Below are 21690 nucleotides of genomic sequence, written 5' to 3' on the forward strand. Positions count from 1 at the left end.
ACCATGTTTGTACTAGTGAAAGAATCTGCTCTGTGTTTTGCCAGGGGAAAGGTACAAGACCTGTGAAGTTCAAGTTTATATGTATCGTCACATAAACATAATATATAGAAATTCTTATTCGCATGTTTCCCACAGACTACTTACAGTACCACAATAGTAACAACAAACAATAAAAACAACACCATACATGAAATGCAACATTAGACAATATATGAAAGAAAAAAGTAATACATTTGTCAGTATAAGTAGTCTTTTGATCTGTGGATAAAAAGTGACCCTATATTTAGCAGTGTGAATGTTAATGGCTCTGTACTGTTTACTTGAATGGAGGAGGTAGAAAGGTGCCTGTGCAGAGTGGTGGGGGTGTTTAATAATACAAAAGTTTTCTTAAATACATTGTAATACCATTAGAATTACCTCAAACAAAACAGTAAACTTTACATTTTTTTTAAATCTATACTAATAAAAGGCAAAGCCCTCACTTACTCACTCACTCACTCACTCACTCATCACTAATTCTCCAACTTCTCGTGTAGGTAGAAGGCTGAAATTTGGCAGGCTCATTCCTTACAGCTTACTTACAAAAGTTGGGCAGGTTTCATTTCGAAATTCTACGCGTAATGATCATAACTGGAACATATTTTTGTCCATATACTGTAATAGAATGCAGCTCGATAACCGTAGGAGGTGGAGTTTCGTATTAAAATATTTAACCAATCACATTTCAGCCGTCATTTGTTGCCAGGCAGAGAGAATAGACTGCAGCTCGATAGCCGTGGGAGGCGGAGTTTCGTATTAAAGCATTTAACCAATCACATTTCAGCCATCATTTGTTGCCAGGCAGAGAGGCTTTCACAATCTGTTGTGGAGGCACTCTAACACAGAATAAATGTCGATTAACCTGTTGCTTCAACCAATCAGATTTTGAGTTGGTGTCAGTAGGGTCCTCTAGCAGGCGCACGGCAACGTCACCGTATTCAGACCCATTGATTGGATAGAAGCCGATATGAGGAACTCTCCGAGGCCACTGAATGCACCGCAAACGCTCCGAGCGAAAGATCGTCGCGTGCACTACGGCCAACACCATGGCAGGATTCTGGACAATATTATTTGCCAGACACAGACCAGATTTCAAGACCACGAAAACCTGATGTTTGTCACGCTCCTTGAGCCCCTGAAGTTTCGGGAATACAAGAAAAATTTCATGCACGCAGCCTTCTCCACTTTAACACAAGAGCCACAGAGTACTTTTTGATCTGTCTCGGCTAAAAACAGAACTGACTGTAATGTATGCCATGGATGATTTTGCAGGAAAATCTCCCACTGATCTCCTTGACTTCCTTCATCAGAAAAATCTGAATGAGAGCGTGGGGCAGCTGTTCACATTGGTATATTTGGCGGTGAGCATTCCTGTGTACACTGCTTCTGTCGCGCGGACATTTTCAGCCCTAAAGCGAATTGAAACATGCCAGAAATATTAGCTTTGATAGCGATAGAAAGTGAGGTTTTGATGGAACTGAAGCGCACGGATAATCCGTACGACAGAGTAATTGAACTGTTTTTGAGGAAAGAGAGGACGATGGATTTTGTTTACAAATAATCCGAATTTTTGGTGAGTAAAATGTTGCGATTTTCCTAAATAATATTGCAAGTTTATGAGTTATTATTGATGTTTTTTATGTGTGTCGCGGCTGTGGCTGCAGTAGAAAGGAACTTGTTCATCCCTGGTTTGTCTATATATATATATATATATATATACTAGCAAAATACCCGTGCTTAGCAGCGGCGAAGTACTGCCTTAAAATTTTTATTAAGAAGAAAATTAAACCTTTTTAAACTGAGGGAAAATATACCAATAATTATTTGTTAAGGATCTCTTTGTATACCACATTGTGAGTTCGGCCCTCCGGTTGTAATATGACCAAGCTGTGCGCTGAGCTTACTCTTGAGCATCCAACGTACAGTTGGCCATGTGAACAGTAATCTTGTTTCAAATCTCATAGCTTGGATTGCTGCTGTCGGTTTGAGTTTCATAGTTTGTTTCAATTACGACAGTATTTGTAGGACTTGTGTTGAAGAGACATTCGGCATCTGTCAAGCGTTGTAAGTATACAACCGGTTTCATCGATAACTTCACATCCAGCTTTTGAGAGTTTAAACATTCATAAACATCAAAGTGTCCATTACTGAAATCGTCACCTGTCATAAAATATTTGGCCATTTTAGTACACTTGAAAGCGACAACCGAACAATTCACTGGCAGCCATCAACTCACATGCAGATGCATAGGTGAAGGGCTTAAGCATTTCACTCTTCTAGTGTTCCTGTGTAGAATAATTATCTCCTGTACCGTCATCGGTCCACACCTTGAACCTGTCCCAGTCATTCAGTACATAAGACACAATGTTCCTCCGGATATCAAGAGTGAGCCTGATATGGCCGTGCAATATGTAACAAAGAGAATGGAAAAGGTAGGTGCCATCTCCGGGCATGGAAACCACTCGGTAAGTGACAGTTCTTTGATCGATGGTGATCACCTCGATAGACATGTTAATGGGGGTACGGTTGGAATGATAAAGGAAATGGGTACCTGAAAAATGTAAAGTAAGTCTAAAATACCTACACAGTAACTATAATTGTAATAAATGGACAATAAAACAGCGGAGAAGCCGTGGATTAAATAAAAAGGCTGTAGTTATCAGCAGGTAGATGTGAATCCCGTGGCGAAGCAAGGAAGGGAATGTAGAGACCAGAGCGACGGACGGCCTTATATAGGCAGGCAGCCAACAATGTGGGAGGCGTTGGGATAGGGGGCCCAACGCCGCCTCACATGGTGACCGAGCTGTATACTTGCAACGCTTGACAGATGCCGAATGTCTCTTCAACACAAGTCCTACAAATACTGTCATAATTGAAACAAACCATGAAACTCAAACCGACAGCAGCAATCCAAGCTGTGAGATTTGAAACAAGATTACTGTTCACATGGCCAACTGTACGTTGCATGCTCAAGAGTAAGCTCAGCGCACAGCTTGGTCATATTACAACCGGAGGGCATAACTCACAATGTGATATACAAAGAGACCCTTAACAAATAATTATTGGTATATTTTCCCTCAGTTTAAAAAGGTATTTTGCTAATATATATATATATACACTCACCTAAAGGATTATTAGGAACACCATACTAATACGGTGTTTGACCCCCTTTCGCCTTCAGAACTGCCTTAATTCTACGTGGCATTGATTCAACAAGGTGCTGAAAGCATTCTTTAGAAATGTTGGCCCATATTGATAGGATAGCATCTTGCAGTTGATGGAGATTTGTGGGATGTACATCCAGGGCACGAAGTTCCCGTTTCACCACATCCCACAGATGCTCTATTGGGTTGAGATCTGGTGACTGTGGGGGCCATTTTAGTACAGTGAACTCATTGTCATGTTCAAGAAACCAATTTGAAATGATTCGAGCTTTGTGACATAGTGCATTATCCTGCTGGAAGTAACCATCAGAGGATAGGTACATGGTGGTCATGAAGGGATGGACGTGGTCAGAAACAATACTCAGGTAGCCCGTGGCATTTAAACGATACCCAATTGGCACTAAGGGGCCTAAAGTGTGCCAAGAAAACATCCCCCACACCATTACACCACCACCACCAGCCTGCACAGTGGTAACAAGGCATGATGGATTCATGTTCTCATTCTGTTTACGCCAAATTCTGACTCTACCATTTGAATGTCTCAACAGAAATCGAGACTCATCAGACCAGGCAACATTTTTCCAGTCTTCATCTGTCCAATTTTGGTGAGCTTGTGCAAATTGTAGCCTCTTATTCCTATTTGTAGTGGAGATGAATGGTACCCGGTGGGGTCTTCTGCTGTTGTAGCCCATCCGCCTCAAGGTTGTGTGTGTTGTGGCTTCACAAATGCTTTGCTGCATACCTCGGTTGTAACGAGTGGTTATTTCAGACAAAGTTGCTGTTCTATCAGCTTGAATCAGTCGGCCCATTCTCCTCTGACCTCTAGCATCAACAAGGCATTTCCGCCCATAGGACTGCCGCATACTGGATGTTTTTCCCTTTTTACACCATTCTTTGTAAACCCTAGAAATGGTTGTGCGTGAAAATCCCACTAACTGAGCAGATTGTGAAATACTCAGACTGGCCCGTCTGGCACCAACAACCATGCCACACTCAAAATTGCTTAAATCACCTTTCTTTCCCATTCTGACATTCAGTTTGGAGTTCAGGAGATTGTCTTGACCAGGACCACACCCCTAAATGCCTTGAAGCAACTGCCATGTGATTGGTTGATTAGATAATTGCATTAATGAGAAATTGAACAGGTGTTCCTAATAATCCTTTAGGTGAGAGTATACAGTATATGTATATGTGTGTGTATATATATATGTATATACTGTATATATATATGTTTATATGTGTGTGTGTGTGTATATATATATATATATATATATATATATATATATATGACAGCAACACTCATAACAGTGACAAAACAATTACATTGACAATCATGTTACGTTATTTTCAAAATGTTTCCTTTTCTTTTTCATTACTTCTTTAACACACATCTTCTCCTCTGCGAAACGCGGGTATTTTGCTAGTATATATATATATATATACACACACCGATCTACATACTGTCAAATAAATGAACCACACACCATGGCACAACATTAGAGGCTTCGTCTCTAGCGCTGACGTCCGAGGTTCGATTCCCGAGAGGGGGTGCAGTGAGTGTGTATGCCTGATGAGCCCAGAATTAGGGCGAAACACATGCCGCATACTGTTTGCATTATTTGACAGTAAAACTATTTCAATATATTCAATATATATATATCAGCGCTTCCCGATTCATTTTACCCTCGCACCCCCTTGGTTTGAGAAGAAGTATGAAAAAATATGAGGTTAACGCAGAAAAACAGATCACCAATTGAAGCTTTATGAATAATGGATACTTTATTCGCAAAATTCTTCGAGGAGATGGGATTGGGCTGAAGGTGTGTGAACATGCATTAAATTTCACATTCATTGGGATTTGTAAAGGGGAAGAATGTGGAACTTGACATACGCACTGTTTTGTGCATCTGGATTTTTTAAAAATAATTTTATTGATTTTATTGTAATCATACAGCAATTCATAGAAATAAATAAATTTTTACAAAAATAGGATCGAAAACAAATCAATCCCCACCCCTGAGAAAGAGAGCATGGCCAGCAGAGTAAAACTTAAAGCTAGTAAAAATAAGTAAATAGATGACTTAATAAGTAAATAAAGATAAATGGCGAAGAAAAAGAAATGGGGAGAGAACCTGCTTCCTCAATTTAAATGCTTATTCTAAAATATTATTGATTAGATCCTGCCAGGTTTTGAAAAGGTTCTGCACAGATCCTCTAAGTGTGAATTAGATTTTTTCCAGTTTCAAATAGTATATAACATCAGTTACCCACTGACTTAAAAGAGGAGAGTTAGGATTCTTCCAGTAGAGCAAGATAAGTCTACGTGCCAATAGTGTAGTAAAGGCGATCACAGTTTGTTTGTCCTTCTACACTTTAAGCACATCTGGAAGTACACCAAACACAGCTGTTAGTGGATTAGGAGGGATTGTAGCATTAAAGGCTGTCTGAAAGACATTTAAAAATTTTGGTCCAGAATGATGTTAATTTGGTGCAGGCCCAAAATATGTGACCCAGTGAGGCTGGAACTTGATTGCAGTGTTCGCAGGCTGGATCTTGCCCTGGAAACATTTTGGACAGTTTTAAGCGAGACAGATGTGTTTGATATATAATTTTAAGTTGAATAATTATACGCTTTGTGCATATGGAGTTCGAGTGAATTCTCTGCATTGCTACCTTCCACTCTTTTTCTGATATGTTGTGTGAGAGATCCTTTTCACACTGTCCTCTTGGATCTTTGAAAGGGAGGGACTGTAAAATGGTTGTATATATTGCAGAAATGCTGTCTGAGTCCTCAAGACTGATTCGTATTTTTTCTAGCATAGAGGGAGGTGGAAGGTGAGGAAATTGAGCAGGTTCTGTTTAACAGAGTTTCTAATTTGAAGGTAGTGAAAGAAATGTGTTGCTGGAAAGTTAAATTTGGAATTTAATTGTTCGGAGGATGCAAAGACGTTTTCCAGATATTAAAAACTGGATATGTTTGAGAGGGTAGAAAAAGGTGGTTCTCCTGCAGAGGTGCCACAGATAAAAGCTTCTCTATCTTAAAATGCTTCCTATATTGGTTCCATATTCTGAGTGAGTGAAGCACCATTGGGATGTTGGTATATTGGCGATAACTTGCATTCATTGGGGCACAAAGTAAGGAATATAAAGAAGTACTGCGGGATTTTACTTCTATTGCGGACCAAGTCTGTGTATGTTCATCTATTTGTGTCCATGGCCAGGTTTTTATAGCTTCTGTTTGCTGCCCAGTAATAAAACTGAAAGTTAGGTAGAGCCAAGCCACTTTCTGCTTTAGGTCTTTGTAGGGTCGCTCTTTGGATATGTGGATGTTTTGAATTCCAAATAAATGAGGTTATGGTTGAATCTAATTTCTTAAAAAAATATTTATTAATGAATATTGGAATATTTTGAAATAAAAACAGAAGCTTAGTAAGGATATTCATCTTAACAATGTTAATTCTTCCAGCTAAAGTGAGATGAAGGATTGACCATCTATGCAAGTCTTGCTTAATTTTTTCCACACAGATGATAAAATTTTGTTGATAAAGAGCTATATGTTTACTTGTGATGTTTACCCCTAGGTATTTAAGCTGATCTGCAATGATAAAAGGGAAGGTGTCCAATCTAATATTGTGTACTTGAGAATTCACTGGAAAGAGCACACTTTTAGTCAAATTAATTTTGAGACGAGAAATCTTTAGCAATTCTGTTAGTGCTGTTAGGACTGCAGACACATTATTTTGTGGGTCTGATATATACAGTACCATATCATCTGCATATAGAGAACTTTTCTGTTGAAGTCCTTCTCTGATAATCCCCTTTATCTCATAAGCTTTTTGACAGTGAACTGCCAGTGGCTCAATGATGATTGCAAAAAGTAGTGGTGATAAGGGACATTTTAGTTTAAAGTAGTGTAAATTAATGTTGTTAATACACACTGAATTTTCTGGATTGGTATACAATAGTTTGATCCATGCACAAATGTTCGGGCCAAACTCAAATTTCTCCAATGTAGTAAAAAGGTAGTTCCATTCAATCATATCAAATGCTTTTTCTGCATTCAAGGATAATAATATCTCTGGGGTGTTTGACTTTGCTGGTGAATATATTACATTAAACAGACGTTGAAGATTGGAAGCTTAGTGTCAGCCTTTAATAAATCCAGTTTGATCGTGTGATATTGCCGAAGGCAGCACTTTCTCCACCCTTCTAGCTAGGACTCTGGAGAGTATCTTAACATCATTATTCAGAAGTGAAATTGGTCTGTATGATGCACATTGTAATAAGTCCTTATTTTGTTTCGGAAAGATTAATGCTTGGCGAAAAGTTTGAGGTAGAATTTGATTGTCTCTAGCATCTGTGAATGTTGCTAATAAAAGGGGAGCTAGCTGAGTGGAGAATTTCTTGTAAAATTTGACAGGGTAGCCATCGGGGCCTGCTGCTTTTCCACTCTGAAGTGACTTTATAGCATCTAGTAATTCTGATAGTGCCAGAGGTTTATCCAATTACTCTGCACTAACAGTATCCATTTGTGGTATCTGTAATGCATCCAGAAATGCATTAGATTGTGTCTTGTCTTCTTTAAACTCAATAGAATATAAGAAATTGTAGTAGTCTTTAAATGTGTGCATTATATTTTTAAGGTCAATGATTTTGTCTTTGGTTGTGTCGGAGATTTTTGGGATTGCATTGCAAACATCTTGCTTGTGGATTTGTTGAGCTAAGAACTTATTAAATTTCTCTCCATGTTCATAGTAATGATGTCTTGATTTAAAAATGAGTTGTTCAGTTTCTTTAGTTGTCAAGAGGTTGAGCTCTGAATGCAGAGCCTGCCTTTTCTTATGAAGAGCCTCACTTGGACACTTGGCATGTTCTTGATCTATTCTAGTAATTTCGCTGGTTAGCTCTGATACCTTCTTGGTTTCCAATTTATTTCTGTGGCAATGATATGAGATAATCTATCCTTTTAAGAAGGCCTTCAGGGTAGAGTGTTACTGCAGAAACATCTGAGGATGTATTTGTCTCTAGAAAAAAAAAACTAATTTGTTTTGATATAAATTCTGTACATTTGGCATCTGCTAATAAAAGTGGGTTAGGACACCATCTGTGAGATGGGTATGTGGGCATAATGATTTTAGCTCCAAGATCAGAGGGGCATGGTCGGAAATAACAATAGTGTTGTACTTGCAAGATTTAATCGTAGGCAGGAAATTGTTAACTACAAAGAAATAATCAATTTTTCAGTAGCAATGATGCACTGGTGAGTAGAAGGAATATGCTCTTGAGTTTGGGTTTAGAAATCTCCAGGGGTCTGATAGGTTGTGATCAGTTACAAACTATGTAATTGTCTTTGCAGTGTCAGGTGTCATCCCCCCTGTGACAGGAGACCTATCTAGGTCTGGATTTAAAACACAATTAAAATCCACAGCTGTTATGGTTTTATGAGTGTTCACATTGGGAATGGATACAAATACATTTTGCATAAATTCCCTATCATCCACAATGGGTGCATAAACATTTATTAAAATCACTTTACAGTTAAATAAATTTCCTATGACAATCACATATCTCCCTTCAGGATCAGATACTACATCTGATACTACAAATGAGACTGTTCTATGTATAAGAATTCCCACACCTCTAGATTTCTTTGTAAAGCAGGAATGGAACATTTGGCCAGTCAAGTCTTTGTGCAGCCGGACCTGATCCTTACTTAATAAGTGGGTCTCCTATAAAAATACTATTTTAGCGTTTAGACCTGTTAGATGAGAGAATACTTTCTTTCTCTTTAATTCATGATTCAGGCCTTTAAAATTCCAGCTCACAAAGGTAACTGTCCCATCATGGAGGCATTGATTCTGAATTTTTGATGTCATTTTGTAGTTTTAACTGAAAGTGAGGCAGCTTTGACCTTAATTTCCAATTTTCCCAGTTGTTATTGCCATGAAGCCTATTATGTTGGCACTCATCATTATAAGGATTAAAAGGATATATTAGATATAGCTTGCTCACTTTCTCTCTGGATTTTTTTGAGCATATACACATTTCCAGTTTTGTCAGAGTGCCATGTTTTAGTGTGAATTCTACGCACAGCATTATACATGAGGACCCTGGTCTATTCCTAAAAAATACTAAATGTATAAAATATCTCTTAAAAGAAGTCATTAAAATTGAAGTATATGCTATTATAGTACTGAACAGAAATTGGCTGCCTAGGGTTTGAGAAAAGGACAGTTTTCTATATGACAGTGTACAGTGCCTCCTTAAATAGAAGTTGGGCATGGGCCATAAATATTACTTGCAAGGTATTTATGTGTATTTCGAGTCCAGAAACCAAGTTTTGTTAGGTAAGAAAAATGTATCATCTTTGTTTGTGAATGAGATTTTTGTATGCTGAACACAGAAAATGTTTTAAATCAAATAAAATGGTAATGCGGGAGCACTGTTAGTTATCTGGAATGAATTGTCTACTGCTCTTAATATATTCTCTAATTGTCTCCTTCTCAGAAACCTTGGACTTTCCATATGCTCAAGTCTCTGTGATATTGGGGGAATTGTGGCACCTCTTTTACTCTATCGGTTAGCTGCAATCTGGGTGGAGCTACCACTTATTCTCTATGGTGAGTGTATACTGCTGGCTAAGACTTCTAATGGTCTAGATGGATCATCATTAGCACACTTACACTACACAAGTTGATCAAAACTTTCATTGAGAAAATGCTAAATGGCATAAAAGAAATAGGATGCTTCTGCTATCTTAATATTTAAATTAGCAGTATCCCACCATTCTTGTAATAACCACCAGCCTGAGCTTACTGATATATGAAGTTCTTAATAAAGTTCATACCATATGAATGAAAACATAGTTTTTATTTATATAATATTTGGGGTAAATTGTGCCAGATTTATTTTTTTTTACCTGATAAATATTGTTTTACTCTTCTCCTGAATGGCAAATTTTTGAAGGAAAAACCATGGTATCATGGATGTGGCTATAGTGTAAAGACAACTTCTGATTTGCTTGTATTTGCTGCTGTAGCATTTGATCGATATCCAACATACTGTAGCATTGCCCATCTTTTGTATAGGATTCAAGTTCAATAAATTGTTACTACATAAATGTGTTAAATGATGATAATATTGTTATGTTTATCTGCGGTTGTATGGTAAGGCCGTGTTTATACTTCATGTGACGCATGCTCCAGTGGCTGCTCCTTCTACACAGGTGTTGTATTGTTTATACTTGCGTGCGTACTTTACGTAAATCTGGAGGAATCCACCAGGTGGCAGTGCAAGATATCATCACGGTGAGAACAGGTTTGGCTTTGCTGTGTTGTGATTTGCCTGGAACACCCATTAAATTACGATGACACCTTGCCGCAATATCTCTGAAAAGGAAATATAATGATTAAATCCATCAAACCAGGGAAGTGCCCATTCCAGCTAGCATTGGGCACAAGGCAGAAACAATCCCTGGGCGGGACATCAACTCATCACAAGGTGAATAAAAGCACACACATACACTGGCATCATTTTAGTGACACCAAATCTGCATATCCTTGGAAGGAAACCAGAGCACACCATGGAAACCCAGCAAGAAAACATGCAAACTACAGGCAGGGAACACCAATGACTTGACTCCCTGCAAGACAACAGCGCTACCCCTCCGCCACCGCGTCACCCCCATGTGTGTAATTATTAACAGTATTCATTATTTAAACGAAATTAATGATTTATCTGTAAAATGTAACATACATACTTTAATACATTTTATCATGAAAGTGATATCAAGTATAAATCTAAAGATTCTAATTGTGCAGAGAGTTGGAATATCATACATTTAATGTGTTCTGTGTAGTGATCTATTGCTGCTTGCCACTGCTGTCAGGTCAGGAGGAAGCCCCAGAAGCTCATAGCGATTAAAAACTGGGATGACGTTTACGATGGTCTGCTTTAATGATAAAGTAAACTACTAGGTTAAAGTGGACATTTCGAGATTAAAGCCAAAATTTCCACTTTAATCACAAAATACACCTTTTCACCATGTCCTTATTTTTTTTCTCTGTGGCTCAAATACAGCACTGTACATTATGTTGCTGTTGTGAAGTTGCAAAAATAAAAAAAAGCATAAAAGATGGCATGTGAGACTTTTAAAATGTATCGTGTCATTACGATCAAGAATATCTTTTTGTTGGTACTGCAACTCGCGCACGTGTTGCGTTAATTTCTGAGGACCTGCTCTGAGGACGCTTCAAATGAACCCTGGGAACGCGTGGCAGCCATGATGTGTTCGCGTATGCATTCTGAAAGTGAAGTATAAACAAGCCCTAATAGTGACTGAAATTATAACTTACAAGACTTACCATTACTGGGATAAGTGACATAGAAATTTTAAGGCAATGAGAGTTTAGAATCCTCATCATGATCTATTAGTGTACTCCTTAATGATATTATATTGGAATTTCTAGGAGTGATAATGTATGGAATTGTGTTGACTTGTTTAGTATGAGAATAGGATACCACCAATAACAATAGCACATCAGCAATTCCACTATCTAGATTGTTGTGTCACGAGAATATGAAATATAAAGGATGGAAATGCAGAGCTGGAATTTCCTCACCCACTTGTTTTATGGTGGTGCTTAGGGCAGATTGTGACATTTAGAGAGTGGCCACATTAGGACATACAGTCCTTTTTATCATTTGATGATTTTAAAAAAGCTTTTATCTCATCCTGGCCCGATTAATGTAACACTCTGTAACACCCTGTATTCCTTTTCCCACCTTCAGCTGGTACAGAACACAGCAGCACATTTACTAACAGGCACTAAGAAAGTGACCATATTACCCCAATACTCACATCCCTTCTTTGGCTTTGCCAGTAGTTCAGGATAAAATTCAAGGTTCCCAAGCTTACCTTCAAAGCTATACAGGGATTCACTCCCACCTATTTTAGTAACCTGGTTATTCCTTATACCCCAGCAAGGTCATCTGAGGTCTTCTGATCTGTTTTTTTTTTTTGACTGCTCAAAAATCTATGCTAAAATAGAGAGGTGACTGGGCTTTCTCTGTCCTGGGTCCAAAACTTTGGAATGGTTTATCCCTGAATGTTAGGATGGTCCCCTCATTGCCTGTTTTTAAATCCTGTCTCCAAATATACTTTATTCCCTGGTTTTTAGCTCAGTTTGTTTTGTACTTTGCCTGATTATAAAATTTGTGTCTGCCATAGTTTATTCATTTGTTTTATTTATTTTTATTTAAATTCTTATTTTATTGTGTTACTTGGTATATGGCCTGTACTGCAGTTTGGGTTCAACTCTGGTTGTTTTAAACGTGCTCTATACATAAACATGAAATGAAATAAAATGAAATGCGAATTAAAACTCAGAGAGGAATCAAATATAACTTCAAGGTTTCAAACACTGGATTTAGCAATCTTGCTGAAAGATTCAAGTGCCTTAATCTTAGGATAAGTGTCAGGGGAAGTCATAATCATGGTTTCCATTTAGCTGGAATTTAAATGTAAGTTGTTTAAGAGCCACTGTTTTATCTGTGAAACACAATCAACTAGGGTAGACAACGTATCAAGCTGGTGTGGCTTAAAAGAAATACTGTATATAGCTGAATATCAGCATGAGATGAGATGTCTTTAAAAGACTGAATGATCCCTGTTAATGGAGGATGTAAAATGAAAATACCCATGGACCAAGAATTTAGCCCTTGGGAACCCCACAGTTTAGGGAAGCAGGGTAAGATGAAAATTTACTTGTATTAACACAAAAGCTCCTATTTGATAAGTAGGATGGAAACCAGTCTAAGGCAGAGCCAAAAATACCAGCCAACTGTCTAAACCTATTAAGTACAATGTTATGATCCACAGTATCAAAGGTAGCACTATAGTTGAGTAAAACAAGTACGGAACAATTCCCTGCATAAGAAGGAATTAGGATATCATTATAAACCTTGAAAAGAGCAGTCTCAGTGGAGTGCTACTTTCAAAAAACCAGATTTTAAAGGTTCAAAAATCTGTAAATTGTGTAAAAGAGTTTTAAATTGGATTTCAAAAACCTTTTCTAATATTTTACTAATAAACTGTAATTTTGAAATTGGCTGATAATTGCACACAGAGCTAGTATTGAGGTTAGTTTTTCTTAGTAAAGGAATTAGCCCCAAGTAAAACAGAAGGAGGTAACATCTCTAAAGGGAATGATGGAGGTCTCATCTTGCCAACTATTGTAAATAGATATTTAAATGAAACCTGAGAGAACAAAGTTAAAGACTCTGGGTACTGAGTGACATCATAATATGGAGAGGAACATAAGGATATTTTGGATCTCAAGTCCATCACCTTATTCACAAAATTGTTAAGACAAGTATTGCAGTCATCATCTGAGAATAGCAAAACATGCTGGGCAGAGAGTGTAAAAATTTTGTTAATGGAATTGAATAATACTTTGGGATTATTCTTACTACGAGTTATGAGATTAGCAAAATAAGAAGACCTAGCCTCTTTCATTGATTAATTATAAGAGTAAAGTATTTCTTTAAAATGTTCACAGTGGACACCCGAACCTGTAGATTTCAATAGATGCTCTGCTTTCTGACAGGAGCATCGAAGACCACGAGTAAGATTGTTAAGCCAAGGCATGGGAGAAACTGCAGAACGGTGACTCATTTTATAATGGGCAACCTTATCACGAATGGCCTTGCAATTATCATTAAAAGAATTAACAAGGAATTTTTAACAAGGGGGCAGAGCCATGGGGAAAAGTTGCCCATAAAAGGAGCTTGTGCAGAGATGTTGGCTTTGAAACCATGTCAGCAGATACAAAAAGAGAATCCAAATAGGCAATGGATGAAGAAGAAGAGGGTGAGTTGAATTAGAACCAATGGTGAAGTCTCAATGCAAGAACAGCATGAGACAGAGCGGCAGCACCAGGAGTGCATCCAAGGAGGCTCAGGTGATTTTAGGGGGCCATCAACAGATAATGCTGTGTGAATGCTGATCCATTGCTCTTCTGTACCCTAGAACATTGCAGTATCAAGATTGGACATGCAATATCCCTAACTCACTAGTTTTGCTAAGCACCATTGCTAGTTGTAAAAGGCTAAATAAGTAAAGTTTTCAAGGTGTTGCCAGCTACTATTATTTGCACTATTGTGTATACTGTTATTTATTACAGCTAGTTCCTAGTCTGTAGAACTTGCAGGTGATATGAGTGTTTTTAAAATTATTTGTCATGAACATGAAATTTACAAGCGTGGTTCAAATATATCTCTGGTTAAAAATTCAGAAATATTTATTGAATAGTCACACTACCAACATGGCAGTTTAATGTATATTATGTAGCTGAGGTGTTTAAAATAAAAAAAGAGTTTATGCATCAGCTTAAATGGGCTTCTTACTCCTTCACTAAATGTATGCATACTTGTGCATTTCCTCAGAATTTTAGGAACAGTTAGGTTCACTTTAGAACCACTGTTACAAAAACAAATTAGCATTAGATTTAATTGGTAGCAAATGACAAAAATACCTCTAAACTAAACCATTTTGCTGCTTAAAACCCAAGAACTGGTTCAAAGAATGCCCCCAGCGTTACACTAATTTTTGTAATAATTGAACATGTATGTATGTTACTAGTGCACCAAAACGTATACTTTAACATATGGATTCCATCCAAAGTTATGTTTTTTTTTTCTCCTGCTCACGGTGCCACTTCTACAAAGCTGTCGTTTGCAAATTTTGTTGCACAACTGGCCTCTGCAAAACTGCTGTAAGCAGGAATATCAATACTATTACTACAGCACTCATAAAATAGTTACCAACCATTAAAACATGTAAGTTTCATTGACTTTGTAAAAGGAAATGACAGAAGGAGATGTCAAAGGATTGGGGACCCTTTCAATGCACAAATAAATGAAAAGAACATAAATATTAAAAATCATCATGGATGAGACGTCTTTCATCCCCTCTGTCAGGCTAAAAATCTCCATTCCTTTCTGCCTTTAGTCCAGAAATGAGCGCGGATTTTCTGCGACATTGTTCTTTAATCAGCCCACAGGGAGGAAGAGGCAGGAATGCTGGGGCAAAGCTGGAGGTGACGTCAGCACTCATCGTTGGACTTGTCCACTTGTCTGCAGGTGAGAGAAGACAGGCTCTGTTAATGACAATGCCTCCCCGGTCGCTGCTGCCGTTGTGTTTCCCTTAATTGAACTATGTGGATGCTTCTGATGCGACACTCGTAATCAAAATGCATACTCATGAGATATATATATATATATATATATATATATATATATATATATATATATATATATATATATATATATATACTTCAGAATTTTCTTATTTGCTTAACCAATAGCCATTGGCCAGATAACAATGAGAGGCAGAAGACAAAGGAAACGGCAGTTCACCATCTGACTCTGTGGTTCTTAAGTTCAGTTCTGGGCCCCTTCCTCTATGTCAGCAGGTTTCCATCTCAAACAACTTTTGCTTTTAGTTGCACTCAACAATTAATTAAGTGGGCTGTAACCGTATTTCCCAGTTTCTTTATTTTGCTGTTAATTATTATACTTGTTATTGAACAATTGTCACATTAGCTAAAAGTAGCTGCAGCCTTTAAGTGGCATTTGCCCTTATAGCTCCTGTGCTATTATGCCTCATGTACTCAAAGTCCAACAGAACAAAGGGTCAATTAATAGGACATTAAAAAATAAAGTTCAGCATGTAAAGCTATGGTAAAAAATACCTTTAAATGTTAATCAAAGTTTTCTAAATGCAGAAAATGAAGAACACATTTGTACTTCAAGCATTTGGCTGTCTAGAAAATGTGCAAGGATTTAAAGTATATAGTAGAATCTGCTGTTAAAGCTTTGAATTTTATCAAGGTCCAACCAGTGAGGTCAGGATAGTTTAGCATGCTATGAATGAAATGGACAGCTTTTGCTTCAAACTAAAGTCAGATGGTTATTGATGGGCATCACTATATTCTAAGAACTAAACTTCAATGTCAATCTCTGCACTTTCTACTTTGGGGAATGACCGATATGACTGTTAAGCATCTCTTGCCATTGAAAGAACAGCTCTCATAATGTGCTGATCGGGAAAGGTTGTGCAGAGTATCATCAGATGAGACTTTCATGGCAGAACTGTACTGACTGTCACTGTTGACATTCTAAATGCAAAGCATTTTAATAGCTCTTGCTACTAGCTACATTTGTGAGAAAGGCTTCTCAGCTGTAGAATAGTGGCTGAGTCAGATCTGAGTTTGAACCTTACTGGCTTTGTCCCAGACATTTCAAGACTATGTAAGACTCACCCTTCGCACTGAAATGGTAAGTCACCAGTAAGATTATGATTTATGTGTATGTTTGTGGCTATGAGTAAACTTCCATGTGCAATTATCCCATTTTTATATGGCCTGAAATATCATCTTGTTGCAGAAGTGTTTCTATTTGTGGGTAAAGAAATCAGTTTACATGAGTCTTTTTGACTTGTTATGATGCTAGACTGTAATTTGTGGAGGTGTGTGTGTATGCTCATTCTTGTGTTTATCACTGACATTTTCTGCGGCTTGTGTGAAATGCTAGCTTGTTGGTTGGTACTTTATCGCTGTATATTGGTTAAAGGAGGTATGTGGTCCAAAACATTGAGACCCACTGAGCTAGAATGATACAGTAAAAAATAAAACCACTGAATTTCTTAGTGTGCTCATCAGTGTGCAATAGCTAGCTTATCACTTGCTTAAATTACCATTTGAAGAGGGCTGTATGTTAAAGACAGCTTGTAAAATTTTGCTTAGTCTACACTCAAATAACCCTTCTAAAATTATTTATTAGCAGTTTGTATTGTGCTTAAAACTACTTTCAAACTCTTATTTTTGCATTTAATCACTCTTTTTGAAAAAAGAGCATGGTATGTTTAGTTGGAAATGTTGAAAATCCTAATATTTTTATTGTTGTGGTATTATCAAATTATCTATCCATCCATTATCCAACCCGTTATATCCTAATACAGGGTCATGGGGGTCTGCTGCAGCCAATCCCCACCAACACAGGGCGCAAGACAGGAACAAACCCCGAGCAGGGCGCCAGCCCACCTCAGGGCACACACACCATACAAACTAGGGACAATTTAGGATCGTCAATGCACCTAACCTGCATGTCTTTGGACTGTGGGAGGAAACCGGAGTTAAATTATAATTTAATTTAAAGTAACTTGAATATATTAGTATTTTTTTGATCAGAAACTTTGTTACTGCTTTTACTTCATGATTTAGACTCCTCTTCCCACCTCTTCATAGGTCCTAGTAAAGAACAAGTGCTTCCTTACCATATTTGTTATGAAGTGAAATATGAAAATCATTACAATTCCTTTTTTTCTAGCTGTTTTTGCTTTACTTAATGGTGGACTGATTTTGCTGTTACCTGAAACAAGAGGCATCGATTTACCAGAAACCTTGGAGGACCTAGAAGCTTTAGAACGGTAAATGAGAAGTGGGACATTGGTGGGAGTTAATTCAGTCATAAAAGAAAAGGATTCCTTTAGTTGCTTAAATAAATGAAATGTATTTCCAAATGTACAAGGAAGAAGAGAATTTAGGACATTAAGTAGGTGAGGAAGGGAATCATTGAGGGCAGGTGTATCATGAAAAGAACCAAAAAAAGAGACAAGTACTGGTGGGAGGGAGGAAAGTACAGAAGTATGTGATGGGGATTGAAAGAGAAGACACAAGTGAAATTGATGAACAGGGAGTAAGGTGATGAAAGAAAGTCAGAGGTGCTGTCTGTAGCTTAAACACAGATCCAACAGCTTTGTTTTCTAAGGCACCAAATACTTGCTTTTTATTAAATTTTAGTTTTTTAATTATTGTAAGATATTATTGCAAATGTATTATACAAACAATTCAGCTTTTGATCAGAATAGCCTGCATATTATTGGTACTATTTAGTGTACTCCTTGTATCTCGTGTTAACATAAGCAGTTAATAGTTTTTTATAATTCAATCGCATTATGTATATATATATATATATATGCTCTATATTTTCAAACTATTATCAGAGAGAGAGAGAGAGAGAGAGAGAGAGAGAGAGCTTGGTTTAAAAATATATGATCATTAACAGATTATTTGTTGTCTATAAATCAGACAGAATTTTAAAGTAGTGTGCCATATACATAACCTATATATGTCTGTTCATTTCTGTTTCTTTCTTTGTTTCTTTTGCAGTAAGCAGCACACCAAAACTGAAAAAAGCAATTCCAGATCTTGTTCAACTTACCTTTAACTGGGAAGAAACAAAAAACTCACATTTTTAAATGGGCTTTGATTTAGCCTTTCAAATACCTCTGAGCCAGGCTCTCAGACTGACAGCACACAAATGTGAGGTGCCCATTCCTTGTCTTGATCACCAATTTTGCAGCCGAAATACAGATGATAAGCTTTCTTCACAAGAGCAGTCATCCAATGTGCCTGAGGCGCAAGTGTATATTCGCCACAGATATAGATCGTATGAATGTATCGTAACATCTATAGCATCAGGCTTACTTACTGTTATATTGCTACAGATACTATACTTTACTATACTGATACTATACATACACACTGATATCTATATAAACTAAATGAGCAGGATTTTTAGCATGCTGAGTCAGCGTCAAGCTTGTTCAGACCTGCCCATGCATGCCCAGGATGTTATCTTCCACAGAACAGCTTCCAATCTGGCCCGATTCCAGGCCTGGACATGCCCAGGCTGCACAAATCGTTGTTGATAAGCAGTACCCAAAAATCTGTAAGAAACACCCAACAGTGTTGAAGAAGCAAAAACTTTGCTGTGCAGTGTTAGGTGAAAAAATAAATATTCTACATTTTGGTCCTAAACGAATCAAAAATGTTAAACTCAAATTTAATTTAACAAAGGAATCTGCCTTGTCACAAAACTGTGAAAACGAAGGTGGCCCAATGTGATTTAACCTTTACAGTGCCCATTAAATATTACAGTAAATCTCATTTATCTGATATTGGAGTGAGAATATTCACCCAGGTACTCGCAATGGACAGGGCAAAACTCGGCTGCACTTTAACAAGGGTTAGGTAAGGAAAGGTAAGGTGGCCCAATATGATGCAACTCACCCATGCAGGTCCTAAATGTGGAATATATAGCGTTTCAAAGAAAGGACCAGTTTATATTATATCAACTAATATACACGTTGTAAATGTGCAAGCACTGTGACATGGTGGTTGGAGCTTTGCACTTTTAAAACTGTGCATTTCTAGGTTCAAGTCCTGATACTGACACCGTGTGGCGATGAGCTAGTCACTTCACCTGCCTGTGTGGTACGGGGGACACAGGGCGAAAGAAATGTAGCCAGCAGTATCCAAAATTTGTATGCTAGATAAAGGCATCAGTCGTAAATGTAGCATATTTTGCCTTTAGAATAAGTAATTGGTTTCAAAAGTTGTGTGAGAAAGTACAGACGCGGGTTTCATGCAACTATGTAGCTGGAAGCGAATAACAAGACGGCCGAATACTTAGCTAACTTCAGCCTTGTGTTCATTTCAGACTCAGTGGTAAATTCTGTTAAATAGCAATAACTATTACCAAGTACTTTCGCAAACGTATTGTACGGAAAAAAGTATTACACTGTTTTAATGCCGATTAGTCTCCTATCCACTTCTCTTCACACTCCAAGACTCTACCGGCCCCTGAGTTCCTGTTTCTTGCCCCTCCCATTTCTGCTGAAGATCACGTGAACAACCAAAACAAGTTCTCACGCAGAACCGTTAAGAGTTCATATACAAAGTTGCGATAGGGTTCGTATGCGTAACCAGTATGTTTCGTACGAGAAGCCGACATAGTACACACATACAAGCAATAGAGTTCAAGTGCAAAATCGACATATTACCCACATGAAACTAGCATAAGATGTGCATGAAACCAATAGTCCATCCGGCACAAAAAGCAAGCCAATAAAGTTCATACGCACACCGATAACATGCGAACGTAAACCAGTGCAGTTCACTCACAAACAAATAACAAACCTACTTGAACCAGTTATATACACAAGCACATCAATATAGTTCATATGCAAACAATGTGGTATGCATATACAAATGGATATAGTTCACGCACAAACCGATAATATACGGACACGAACCAATGTAGTTGATATGAATGTAACCGAGAGAAAATATTCATAAACCAAAAGTGTTCACATGTGAACCAATAGATTACGCACAAAAAATATGATTTATGGCCTGTTTGGCCCCTCATATAACCACGTGTGCTGCTGCATTTAATCATTGGCTGATTAAATGTACCCCTCAGTCCACGGAGGATTAAATGTAAATTAAAACAACGTACAATCAGTTCTTTTGAGTTACTGCCATGCACGGTAACTTCTTCCTCATTAGCTTTTACAAGATGATTGGTCCAAACGCATTTTGTTTCTTTTTTTTTTAGCATATCATAATTTACACGCTTATCGACACTCATGTGTAATCCGTGAATTTTTCAGGATGTCACCTGCTTCATTGAGACCCCAGAATTGTACTCTCGACTCCCTTTGATGCACAAAACGGTCCTTTGAAACAGTGATTGAAGATTGTACCAACTGCTCAACACTTACTGGAAAGGCTTCGTTAAAATAAATACCAAACATCACACGCTGCTCCCGAGTCGGGCATCCCGCCTAAATTTACAAGCGCAGTAGAAGCCGCAATGGGCGCATCGGCAAGTAAAATATATATATATATATATATATATATATATATATATATATAAAAGATGTTTAAGTGACGCAATTTTATTCAAAGAGAGAGAGAGAGAGAGAGAGAGAGAGAGCTTGGTTTAAAATATATGTTATAATGCAGTTATAATTTTCTATATTTAGAGTCTGAATGGCCCTTTTAGACTCCGATTTAGATGAAACTGTTTTGAAATTATCGAAGAACAGGTGGAACAGACTCTACTACACTCCAGTTCAGGTGATGCAGTACCCTGCTCTGGACGTCCATCCTTTGACATTTCAGCTGAGTCAATAGAACACCTTCTGTTATGCGGATCTGTATGATGTATGAGAGAAGACGATCACAAGACGAATGAGCCAGTTTGATATACGGTAAGCTGCAACGGCTGTATTAGTGCAGGTACTTTGACATGGAATGCCCAAAGCAGCTCCACCTAATATTTTGAACTGAACAACTTTATCACTGATCAGAGCTGTACAGTTGTTTGAAAAAGTAGCTGCGAATATGCAACTGACTTTCTACTCGTAAAACAAGGGTCAAATACTCAGTTCTAAAAGGGCCGCCAACATTGTAATTTCTTCCGATAAATCTTCAATTCTCTCTCTGAAATACGTAATATCTTCGGCAGAATCCATTTAATCGGCAGTAGTAAGCATTTTTCTAATTAATTCGTGTGCTATCGATTCACCAATCAGTAACTAGAGGGCGTGTTAGAGCCCACCCTCTCAACTTTGATG

General features: G+C 37.7%; 1 protein-coding gene across 1 annotated transcript in view; it reads left to right on the plus strand.

Moving 5' to 3' along the window:
• LOC120525980 (solute carrier family 22 member 3-like) overlaps window positions 1-18498 on the plus strand; it is a 61933-nt gene extending 43435 nt beyond the window's left edge. Inside the window, exons 9-11 of the mRNA XM_039748759.1 lie at window positions 9711-9823; window positions 17592-17691; window positions 18434-18498. Of these exons, the coding sequence (XP_039604693.1) occupies window positions 9711-9823; window positions 17592-17691; window positions 18434-18491 (271 nt within the window). The 3' untranslated portion in view covers window positions 18492-18498. The remainder of the gene's footprint in view (window positions 1-9710; window positions 9824-17591; window positions 17692-18433) is intronic.
• Window positions 18499-21690: the final 3192 nt, after the last annotated feature.

Source organism: Polypterus senegalus, chromosome 3 (assembly GCF_016835505.1).
Source record: "Polypterus senegalus isolate Bchr_013 chromosome 3, ASM1683550v1, whole genome shotgun sequence".
In the NCBI taxonomy this organism is placed as follows: Eukaryota; Metazoa; Chordata; class Cladistia; order Polypteriformes; family Polypteridae; genus Polypterus; species Polypterus senegalus.